The following is a 12566-nucleotide window of genomic DNA, read 5'->3' on the forward strand; positions in this document are numbered from 1 at the left end:
AAAAAATTACTGGATCAGATTGTTGGTAGTTGGATAAGCTTTTACTGAACAGTTCTTTTCTTTCCTTTAAGCTTTTTATAATATGGCTTTTAAGTTTCCCATTAAATTTCTGATGGAAGGAGAGAAAGAAATGAACTCCAGGCTTTATAATACAAATTATATAATATTTAAGTAATACTTATTCTGCCAGGAGATATATTAAGCCTCTTACATATATTATCTTATTTAATTCTAAAGACAACCTTATGAGACAGGTCTAGCAGGTTCAGGGAATGAACGTGAAGTCAAACTATCTGGATTCAAAGCTTGACTCTATACCACTTCCTAGTTAAATATGACCCTGGGCATATTTTTATGTCTTGTTTTCTTCATTTGTCTAAAAAAGTTGGTGGGGGAGAGGGTTGAGTACTAAGTCAGCCTTACAATGTTATAATTAGTAAATGAAGTAATACATATTGTCCCTGGCTCAATGATGTTACCCACTGGTGTTATGAGTTTCATCCTGATATGAGATGCCATCTTGTAACCCTTTCTCTTGTCTTTTTTACCTTCTACCTACTCAAGAAAAGTGGAGATTTCCTCCAAGATGAATTCTATCAATCACCCTAGAGGAAAGGGACAAGCTGCTACAATGGGAAACACTCATATATATATATATATATATATATATATATATATATATAAAATTTCTATGTATATTTTTTACTTGAAGTTTAAATTTCAAATTTAGAGGTTCTGTTTTGCTCTACAGTAACTGCTATTTGTTCAGATAACAAAGCTCCTGCATGCCCTATTTGAGCATTTTTGAGAGAGTGGTAACACAGTAGCATTCCAACATATTCTCTGACACCACTAAAGGAAAGCCTTGGATATATAAAAAATGCTTTCTGTGAGTTAGTTATGCTGAGTATGCATTGCTTTTATAACTGGAAAGGAGAAAAATGGGAAAAAACAAAATGGATATCTTTTGGAAATGGCAACTGTGGTATATGGACTTTGGGAATTTTTTCTTTTAATGAAAGGAGGACTCATCTAGTTTTATTTGTGCTTGTACCTAACCTTTCCTTCATTCAGATTCATCCTAATTAAAATGTTGTGCAATAAGAGAATAAGCTTGAAATGCCAGGGTAGATGTTTTTCAGTATAAAGATGATGCTTTAGTTGGAAAATTTAAAAGACCTATTAAAAACTTATCCACTGGGATTGGTGATGTAAACTATAGTTCAGAGTCCTTTCACTAAAGGTATTTCATATTTCTAATTCTGGTTCTCTGCCTCCATCAAAACCACTCATAGCAACTTAAGATTAGCCACTCTAGACACCTGATGAATTGGTCCTTTATTCATTAACAAATATTTTTTGAACACCAACTATATGCCAGGTACCATTCCAGGTGCTGAGGATATATCAACAAACAAAATGGCCAAATATTCTTGTACTCATAGAGTGTACATTTTAGTAGAGGAAGATATTTAAAAAGTAGTCAGAAAGTTTTACTGCAGTTAAGAATCAACCTGCAATTCAGGAGACTCGGGTTTGATCCCTGGGTTGGAAAGAGTCCCTGGAGAAGGAAATGGCAATCCATTCTAGTATTCTTGCCTGGGAAATCCCATGGACAGAGGAGCCTGGCAGGCTACAGTCCATGGGGTCGCAAAAGTCAGATACGACTTAGCAGCAAAACAATCTAGCTTTTACCGAGTAAAATAGGAAAATGTTGGTGGATAGTGAACAAAGAAATATATCAAAGATAACTTTTGAGTACTGCGTTAAAGATCACTTTGGCTGCTGTTGTTAAGAACAGATTGTAGACAGGGAGACCCAGTTGAGAGGTTATTTTAATACTTCATGTTAGATGATGGCTTAAGACCAAGGTGATAGTGGGGAAATTACGTGCTGAAAATAGTGAGATTCTGGGTATTATTTTGAAGGTACAGTAAACATACTCAAATATAGCAGATACAGGGTGTTGAAGAGTTAATGAAGACTGAATCTTGGACTGAACTACTACCAAGGATGGTGTCCCTATAAACTGACATGATTGAAAACAGTGGGACTGAGGACTGTGGATGCAGGAATTCAGATGTTCACAAGTTCATACTGGACATCTTAAAGATGCCTCTAAGACATCCACATGGAGAGGTCAAGTGAATAGATACACACACACAAACATACATGAAAAAAGACCTGGTCTGAAAAATTACTTTTAACAGCCAAAGGATGGTACTTGAAGACATGACACTGGATGAAGAGTTCAGATAGTGAAAAAGTCCAAAGGTTTTTTTTTCCTTTGGCACACTCCAATATTAAAAGCTCATGGAAACAAAAGTGTATCACCAACAGACTGAGTAGAAAAGCCAAAGATGTAAAAGAAAGACAAGCACATTGTTCTAGACAGTGAAGGAATATTTCAAGGAGTTGGGTAAACTCTATTAGGTCAAAGTGAGCAATGATAATCGTTTAAATTTAGAAACGTGGCAGTCATTAATGCCCAAAACAAAAGCATTTTTAGTTAAGTGTAAGGGTAAAACCTGATCAGGTTGGGTTAATAGACTTGAAAAAAGCAAAATTCAGTATAATTCTTGCTTGCTTCTTGTTTCAAATACCATGTCGTTGTTCAGCGCAAAGTCCTATCTGACTCTGACCCCATGGACTGCAGCACACCAGGCTTCTGTGTCCTTCACCACCTCCCAGAGCTTGCTCAAACTCATATCCATTGAGTCAGTGATGGAGTCGCTTGACGAGTCAATCATCTCATCCTCAGTCATCCCCTTCTCCTGCCTTCAATCTTTCCCAGCATTAGGGTCTTTCCCGAGTCAGCTTTTCACATCAGATGGCCAAAGTATTGGAGCTTCAGCTTCAGCATCAGTCCTCTCAATGAACATTCAGGGTTGATTCAAGTACCTCCTGGGAAGCATCTGTCAATTCTGAAAATGGCAATTTTCAAATATACAAAAATGCTACCCAAGGCAACATCTGTCCTGAAATGTAGTTTTGCCTGACCTCATTAAGATGAGGAAATGTCAAAGTAGTCTGCCGTATATTTAAATAAGCAGTACAGTAAAAGTATAATTCTAAACAACTTCATTCAAGGGAGAAAAAAATGGCATGCTATTTTCCTGGCAGCATTCATATCTGATGCAGTCCTAAGTGACAGTCAACTTCCATTGCCACTTCGGTTTCTTTAACAGTGGTAACTGGATGTAGTTTCTTCAAGACATATCTCATGCCAAACTTTACATTTTTATGTGGGCAAGTCCAGAAATACTGACCACAAAGAGATTATTAACGAGTCTTAAAAGACTTACAATTTTCTAGTACTAGAAAATGTTATGACTACTTTAAGGCATTTATTTGGAACTACTTAATAAAATCTTTGTCTTTTGATTTAGGTATTTATAACTAAAGCCCTGTATTTCTTTGCATAATTTTAAACCTTGAGGTGATTTGTAACAAAGCATCCAGAGTGGTTCCCGACACCGGTGGGAATGAGGCAATTTTGTCCACTAGGTAACATTTGGCAATATGTTCTCCAGAAGAGAATGTCACTGGCATATAAGGCAGAGGACAAGGTCACTACTAACCACGCTAAAATAAAAATGCACAGGATAGGCTACTACAACAAACAATCTGACATCTGACTCAGAAAGTCAACCATGGCAAGGCTGAGAAATTCTGAGGATAAACATTATCAAAAGATAAGGAGCTTAAAGTGGTCAGTTCTACATTCAAGACTACCTGGGTTCAAATACAAATAGTTGTGTTCAAATACATTCATGTGTTCTGCCTTCAGGGATACAGAGAGTTGACAGCACTATACCATTTTATATCAGGAACTTGAGCATCTGTGAATTTTGGTTATCTGCGGGGAGCGCACAGTAAGTGTTCCCGAAACAAATCTCCCAGACACCAAGGGATAACTGATTCACATTTGACTAGTAGAATGAACTTGAATAATTTAATCTTGGTTTAATTGGTCTTGGTTTTCTTACTGTTTAAAAACATTTTTGAGATAATTCACATAAACATTTAATTCAGTTCCTGACAAGTAAAATGTGCCATTACTTTGTAAACACAAAATATTTATAATGTAGACCTATATATTAAAATCTAAAATTGTCTCACTCAATTCCTGAAGCTCCTACAATGTCATGATCTACACACACCAAGTGGAAAGCTGATATATGACATGGCTAATTCTTGATTAGCCACCACTGAAATGTTCTGCTCATTGGATCAAAATTGCTACTAACATACGTCCTAGCCTTTGAAAACCTGCCAAAACTCAGAAGTTCTCAAGAGCTCTTCTTGGCCACTCACTTGGTGAGTAGTGATGGAGTCAGATACAACTACAATCCCCAGCCAGACCATGGCAAATGACAACCTAGAAAATTTTCAGCAGAGAGAATGACACAGTAAAAAGCAGTATTAACAAAAGCACATTTTTCAATATCAGCCAGTAACAGAAATTCAGAGGTTTTCATCTCGCCAATCCCAAAGAGGCTTGAATAATCTTCCAAATCTACCTTTCATTTACAATTCCAGTTCTTCAATATGCCCCAGTGTTAACAGCCTGTACCCAAATTAAAGTGTCTTATTAGAGCTGCTTAAAGTCTTATTTTCAAGTTACACGAATACACAGAAATTCAAGAAATTCCTTAAATTCTAATAGTTTATTTCCCATATCCTAAGTTATGAAGTTCAGAGTCAGTAGAGTTTCAGCGTTAAATAATGACACACATCAAGTTTCATACTATTTATTCATCAGTGTAAACCCCAACACAATACACCAACATGATTTCGTGCATTTAGAGGGGAAATATTTCCCGGTTAAGTGGAAAATTGTGCGGATGGCTTCTGGAAGACCTTCATTCTAAGCAGCTTTATAGTGAAATATTTCATTTAGAAGTCTGGACCTTCTTTCTTCAGTTTGCTGTAATCTACATTCACAGAGTAGAACTTGGAAAAGAAAAAAGATATTTTAGATAAATCATACACACAAAGATGCTATAGAAGTTTAAGATCATTTTTATTCACTTTCTATAGTAACAATTATAGACATGAATTTTTACTAGAATTATTTAACAATATAAAAGTCATTCAAACAAAGATGTTAAAATTCCAGTCCTTAATAATGGTTTTGGTAAGGTAAAAATATTCAATCTTCCTCAGAAAAGCAGAGTCAGTATGATCTGTTGGAACTTCTTTTCAAGTGAATAATTATGGATTCTTCTGACGTATACTTCCAGTTCTTATGTTTTTCCTTTCATCTCTATTAGGTATAGGAGTGAATCTCCAACAGAATGAGTATCAGTTATCATCCCTATTTGGTCAGCAAAGTGCTATAATTTAGATGGGAAAGATTTAAAGCAATAAAGATCAGCTAATAATATAAATTTGTAATGCTTTGTTGCATGTTTGTTTCTGTTAGTTTTTAGATAAAAACTGGCCTGCTTTGATGGCTTTTCTTTCCATTTTTCTCTCTCCTTCACTTAGAAGTTTCCTTAATTTCCTAACCCAGAATGCATCAAAATCAAATTCACACTTTACCACCTTTGGTACAAAAGCTTTTAAATATATTTAAATGTATTTTGGAAATTTTTTAATTTCCATAAATTTCCCTATATTCAACTTAATTTGAAATATATTTTACTATCATTTCTTTAAAAACTGCCTCTAACTCCCAATAATTTTTTAAAAAATGATTTATACTTGAAACTGCTCTAGCAATCCTACTAAGGAAACATTAGGATTCGTAATAAGCCCAAATAAGGCTATAATACTGAAGAGGCTAGGCTATAATTACTTGAAACCTATATTATTTAACTCCAAAAGTATCCAAACTGCAGAATTTGTCATCATTTTCTTCAGTTTTTAAGCAAGAAGCTCATAAATATGTGTCCATTATTTCTTCACTTTTATTTCTTCACACATACCCTAACTTATTGATCTCTAATTGAAAATTTCTTAATTTTATTTGACTTTTAAAAAAAGAAAAATTCCCAGGTTGTGAAGCTTATCCTTGAGATACATACGTAGACATTTATAAACTTTATAAACATTAAAGTATAAATCAGTCATAAAGCAGTCTTTTGTTCTGACAGTATTCACCTATGAAGTAACTGAAATAGACAATGAGACTTGAAAGAAACCAACTGTTCATCTGTAACATACTAATAAAATGTTAAAGACAACATTTATAAAAGGAACTGCAGGCTATATTTTAAGAAATAAATGTTTATTGGGCTGTTTTAAAAGATCCCAGGCACTATAGGCAGAATCATTTGTTTTATCTTAATTATCACAACCTTACTCATTCTTTATAAAAGAAGCCACTGGGATCAAGTTATATGACTTGTCAGAAGCAGGATCAAGCTCCTACACCCAAGCAGAGTGGAAAGTTCACAGCATTTTTGCTAATTTTCTCAAAACTAAGCAGAATTCTGATATGTTTGCTTTATTCGGCTCCGTGTACCAGTATCAGAGTTCTCTGTCGAAGTAATTTTCAAATCTGCTTTATTTTTCAGCTTCCATGTCCCCAATCCTTTCCTCAATTTAATGGTAGCTACCCTCGAGGTATCTGAAACAACAGCTGGGAAGGCACAGCATATTCTGATCTTGGCTTCAGGGTACTTGATCCCGTTGAGAAGTGTTGCTAGACCTTCAATGCTTAAATCCTATCTTAGTCTCCTCTCTTGTATTAGTTAGCTTTTGCTAGAATGTGAAATAGCAAAAAATAATCACCAAATCTTAGTGGCTTTCAAGAAAGGTTTATTTTTCATTCACATTATCTGCCTTTCTAAGCTGACTGCTTTATGGTCTTTTCATTTAATATGGGCTGAATGAGAAGCCCTTAACTGTCAATTTGGTCTCAGGAGATAGATGGAAAAGAACAATGGAGGAACCCCACGCTCGTTTAGAAGTGGCAGATATCACTTTCTTTGATTTGACAGAGCAAGTCACATAACCAAACCTGATGTTAAAAGGGCCAGAAAAAAAATTCTCTTAGGTGAGGGGAAGTGAATGACAGAGAAAGAATAATCTAGTCTACCTCACTGTTTAGGTTTAACAGCAGTAGTAGACATTATACATGCCAAGCTCACAAGTTTTTGGACTTGGTTCCCTTCTATTTCTGCTTGCAAATGTCCCAATTCTTCTAAACTCATCTCTTGGCAAGTAGAGCCAACAACAGTCTACTAACATTCTGTTTTCCAAAATCTTCTTTAATGAACTCTTTAGGCACAAGCTCTGCTTTCCAAGTTATAGCAGGTGACACTTTATCAGATATTTTGCCATTATATGACTCATTTTTCCAGGCTCTAATACTAGTATCTTAGCTATTCACCAGAGAAGGCAATCGCACCCCACTCCAGTACTCTTGCCTGGAAAACCCCATGGGTGGAGGAGCCTGGTAGGCTGCAGACCCATGGGGTCGCTAGGAGTCGGACATGACTGAGTGACTTCACTTGCACTTTTCCCTTTCATGCACTGGAGAAGGAAATGGCAACCCACTCCAGTATTCTTGCCTGGAGAATCCCAGGGACGGCGGAGCCTGGTGGGCTGCCATCTATGGGGTCGCACAGAGTCGGACACGACTGAAGCGACTTAGCAGTAGCAGTAGCTATTCACAGCCCAATCTATGCCACACACATTAGATTTCTGCTGCAGCAACGTTCCATTTCCAGCTTACATGGCCTTATACTGGCATGTGTTACCATATTCTTGTTGTTGCTGTTCAGTCACTAAGTCATGTCTGATTCTTTGTGAGCCTATGAACACCATATTTTAAAACACTGGTGATCAGTTTCATTAATCACCTGGGGAGTTTTCTGAACTACATACCAGAGATTCCAATATGCTCTTGGGGTGAGAGGACCAAGGCCTGGGGTTTTTTTGTTACTGCTATTTTCTTTTTTAAAGTTTATTGGATGTGGAATCATTTTCTCCAGAATGGACTTAAATTTACAGGAGAGAAAAAACAGGATGCTTGCATATCATATTTTGAGGCAAAATGTGACACAAATTAGATGGCTCACTTCAGGTTCACCAGAACATTTTTGTTTCTTGTAGAGAAATCTGTTGGAGATTTGGAAATGCTATTATAATCAGAAGGTTGAGCAGAAGGCTTGGAGTCTGCAAAAGGTGATAATTATTTTAAAAGCTGCTGTCATCAGTAATGACAGTATATATCTACAATAAGGAGATATATCTGCTAAAAGGTCCTAGACACTCCTTGCTCTGGATACTTCTCCCTAACAGTGCTCAAAGAAACTGCTAGTATTTGATGAAAGAGGCTAGCACAGTGGAAAATTCATGGCAAGTTATACACTTTAAATGGGTAAACTGTATGATATATGAAGGGCTTCCCAGATGGCACTAGTGGTAAAGAACCAACCTGCCAATGCAGGCGACATAAGAGATGCGGGTTCGACCCCTGGATTGAGAAGATCCCTGGAGGAGGGCATGGCAACTCACTCCAGTATTCTTGCCTGGAGAATCCTATGGACAGAATAGCCTCGTGGGCTACAGTCAATCAGTTCAGTCATTAGTCGTGTCCAACTCTTTGTGACCCCGTGGACTGCAGTACTCCAGGCTTCCCTGTCCATCATCAACTCCTGGAGCTTGCTCAAACTCATGTCCATTGAACTGGTGATGCCATCCAACCATCTCATCTTCTGTCTCACTCTTTGACTCTCTGTGACAGTCCATAGGGTCACAAAGAGCTGGACACAACTGAAGTGACTTAGTACACACATATGGTATATGAATCATATCCTAATAAAGCTTTGACATGCTAAGGGTTTTTTCTTTGTATATGCAAAAATTTTACACTCTTTATGACACTACAAGGATTTTTTCTTTGTATATGCAAAAATTTTACATGGACGCACAGCTGTATCTGGGGAATAAATGGTCTCAGATTTTCAACAACATGGATAGACCTTACGGGCATTATGCTAAGTGAGGTAACTGAGACAGAGAAAGACAAATACTGTATGATCATCACTTAAATAGAATCTAAAAAGTCTGAATTTATAAAAAGGGAAAGTAGAATGGTGACTACCAGGGGATGGAGAATGGGGAAATTGGGAAGATATTAAAGACAGAAACTTGTGACTAGTAGCTCAACAAGTTCTGGAGGCTTAATGCACAATATAGTGATTATCATCAACAGTATCATAAATTTCAGAGTTGCTAAGAGACTAGCTCTTAATTATTCTCAACACAAAAAAGTGATAATTATGTGAGATGATAAAGGTGTTACCTAACACTACTGTAGTAATCATAGTGTAATACATAAATGCACCTAACCAACAAGCTATACACATCAGACTTAACAATATTACATGTCAATTATGTATCAATAACATAAATAAAAGTAAATAGCCTCAGTCCATGAAATCATTCTTTGAAGGAGTAGTTTCACAAATTAGTTTTGCAGAAAGATGTCAAAAAGGTGTACCTAGAAAGTTTATGGTAAAATATAAGTTTCAACTGATTTTCACTTCTTCCTACAAATTCTCACCTGAAATATGTCAACCATACCAAAAAGAAAAAAACCACCAACCAAACCAGCCACAAGATTAGTTACTCAAAGTGTGGTCCATGGACCAACAGCATCAATATCATCTGAAACTTTATCAGAGATGCACATGTTCAGTCTCCACAACAGATCAAGTGAATCAGAACCGCTGGGGGTGGAGTTGAAGAATCTATTTTAACAACCTCTCCAGTGATGCCTATGTATGCCGAGGTCTGAGACTCACTGCACTACACTACCCAAGACTGGAGAAAAGGTTAACCATACTATCTCTTTTTTCCCTTAGTCAAATCAGCAGAATTGAGACATTATCTTCATTTCCCACCCAGACTCTAAAGCCTGTGAATAAAAGTCCTTAAAAAGATATTTATTAGAAAAATATACCATTTTATTTTCACAAAACAATCGAGCAATTTCTCAAAGTTCATTATGATAGAGTTTTACTTGAATCTCCTATTTCAAAAAAAGCAAAATTTATTAAAATACTCTTTGCAGCAATTCTGAAACAATTTTTAGCTTACCTTGTACTGATCATTAGGACCTAGTTTGTTCCAGGGTTCTGGGTTATTCTTTTTGTCCCAACTACAAGAAATATATAAAACAATATAATTATTAAAGTTACAAAATACTATTTAAAATAGTTTTATATTCAAGAAGCAATCATTTTGAATAGATCAAATTCCATTTCCTATTGGATGAAGTAGTGTTATTTTCATTATAGAGTTGAAATAGAGATATGACCCCTAATAAGCAAACCCATGTAACAAGTTAGAAAAAGGTACAACACAGAAAGCCCCTTGGGGCAGTTATCCTTGTTCCTAACCCTGTCACAGAAAACTTTATTTAAAAAAAGAAGCATTCCCTATTGTAGAAAAACAGCCCCCAAAAAACACTTAAAACATACTAGCAACCTTGATTAAGTGTTTTATAAAGTTACTGTTATCTCAATCCTCACAACATTACAAAACAGGTACTGGCAGTTCTACTCAACCAATGAGAAAATGCAACTTAGAGAAATTTGGATAATTTCATGAACCAGAAAAGAAAACAACAGTAGAACTGGGATCTGAACTTCCTTTAGGACAGCAAATTTCGGCTTCTTTTTACTACTTGACGCTGCCTCTATAGAAAGATGGAGGTTCCTAAATCAGTTTGGTAAACCATCAAAGTTCTAAACATTTTTAAACACTTACCAGACATCGGGATTGAAAAATGCCAGCCGCGCAACGTACAGTGCTGCTCCAGTCCCTCCTGCTCCAATAAATATGAAGAGGGGGATCAACTGTAAGCCAAAACAAAATAGACGAGAATTAACAGTCATCTTCAAATACCTACATACTGATAAAAGTAAACAAAAAAGACTACAGTAGTTTCTACACACTGATTCCTAAATCTCTAACCATTTTTTTTTATTTTAATAGCTTTATTGGGATTTACATGCCATAAAATTCATTAACTTCAACAACCAATGATTTCCAGTAAATGTATAAAGTTGTGCAACCGTCCCACAATACAATTTTAGAACATTCCCATCACCCCAAGAATCTCTCTCAGGGCCACTGCTGCCACCTGCATCCCCATGTTCAGCCCCAGGCAACCACTAATCTGCGTTCTAACTCTAGATTTACTTTCTCTTCAAACCACCTTTTTAATCTGGTCTTAAAAGTTTCAAAAAAAGACTTCATTTTTAAGGAAGATTACTTTTAACGATGTTCAATAGTTTAAAAAAAAGGAATTTCTAGAATTTCTAAAGGTTGTGAAGATAATTCTGATTTAACGTGGAAAACGTTATATTGAAATTTTAAATTTTCTAAGAAAACACATCATCTTTTTTACCTAATAGTCATACATCACTCATTAAATTCCAGCTTCTCGCATATCAAGGCTTGAAACACAAGCTCTTGGCAAATTATTTAAGCTTGCTTCGATACAAACGTTATGAAAAACAAAAATTCTGTTAAACAAAGTCTGAATAAGCATAGAGAAACACACCTACTATAAATACCGCTATTACACATAATCTCTGGAAACGTACTGCTAGCACACTTAGTGCACAGTTAGGCAATCAGATTTAAAAATACAAATTAAAGACTGCGTAATTGAGTTTTCGGACCACCGGACGTTGATGTGCAAGGGGAAAATACGTGAAATGTAAAAGAACTCAACGCAATTAAACTTCGCACTCCTAAAATATCACAAAATATCAAGACGTCAAGAGAAACTGAGGATTCCAAACTCAGAGACCCTCACATTTTCCTTAAGGCCTGGTGGTGCAATGCAGTGAGAATAAGGCTTTTAACAGCACAACAAACAGTATACCTGACCTTTCCTGCTGTCTAACCCACGCAGCGCACAACTATCCCTCCAGGTACCACCGACCTGCAAAAGGACGCCCGCCCACCACACTGTTCCAACATTTTCTTTTGCCCGAGAATATCCCTCACGTCCCCCATGTCAGGCCAAACCCCACGATGCAAGGCGTGCAAGGTCAGAACTCAAGGTCCTGGGGCAACTAGGAGAACAGGACAGAGTAAGGCAAGGTCCAGCCCGGAGAAAACCTTAAGGGGCTGAAGGAGGAAGCTCCCAAGGGACTGACGCAGCCGCCTCCCCTAACAAGATAGACAAGAGAAGACACTGGGAGAGGGTTTAAGAACTCACGCTAGGATGCTTCTTGGCCTGACCGATGATCTGGCGGAGCATGGTTGCCACAGAGGCCTCGAGTCCAAACCGAGAGAAAAACTAACCGGCAAGGCCGAAGATTAAGCACTCACCGCACCTGGGAGGAGCGGACGTCCAAAGTCACTCAGGACCTCCTACCTGAAGGACCCCTGGCTCAGAGGGCGGCCTGCGGCAAGAGGGCCCGGATGCAGCTGTCCTGGGTAATGCCTGTTTGACTCAGCACCTCTCGCGTCGGCTCTAACCTGGCCAATTGAACAGCGTTCGACTGCAAAGCGAAACAGTCTCATTCCTATGACTTGCATACTTTCAATGGGTAATTTTTTGCGTCAAAACTAGAAACCTACGATTG

The 12566-nt window shown here is 37.2% G+C and overlaps 1 protein-coding gene and 1 long non-coding RNA gene across 3 annotated transcripts in view; one reads left to right on the forward strand and one right to left on the reverse strand.

Annotated features, from left to right (window-relative positions):
• The window catches only part of COXFA4 (cytochrome c oxidase associated subunit FA4), a 298091-nt gene extending 285748 nt beyond the window's left edge, over nt 1–12343 (reverse strand). Inside the window, exons 1-4 of one of the 2 annotated variants that reach the window (XM_081535366.1) lie at nt 12197–12343; nt 10732–10820; nt 10060–10120; nt 4739–4956 (exon numbers count right to left, since the gene is read on the reverse strand). In XM_081535366.1, coding sequence (XP_081391492.1) covers nt 4900–4956; nt 10060–10120; nt 10732–10820; nt 12197–12238 — 249 coding nt within the window. In that variant the 5' untranslated portion in view covers nt 12239–12343 and the 3' untranslated portion in view covers nt 4739–4899. Of the gene's footprint in view, nt 1–4738; nt 4957–10059; nt 10121–10731; nt 10821–12196 lie in introns of those variants that run through there. The other variant, XM_081535365.1, reaches the window with a different exon arrangement.
• Nucleotides 7903–10120, forward strand: LOC145524015 (uncharacterized). Its single transcript, XR_014067020.1, has 2 exons — nt 7903–8562; nt 8737–10120. It is a non-coding gene; the product is annotated as an uncharacterized LOC145524015 (long non-coding RNA).
• Nucleotides 12344–12566: the final 223 nt, after the last annotated feature.

The sequence above is a fragment of the Giraffa tippelskirchi genome, chromosome 10 (genome assembly GCF_054371585.1).
Source record: "Giraffa tippelskirchi isolate mGirTip1 chromosome 10, T2T-mGirTip1v1.2.pri, whole genome shotgun sequence".
In the NCBI taxonomy this organism is placed as follows: Eukaryota; Metazoa; Chordata; class Mammalia; order Artiodactyla; family Giraffidae; genus Giraffa; species Giraffa tippelskirchi.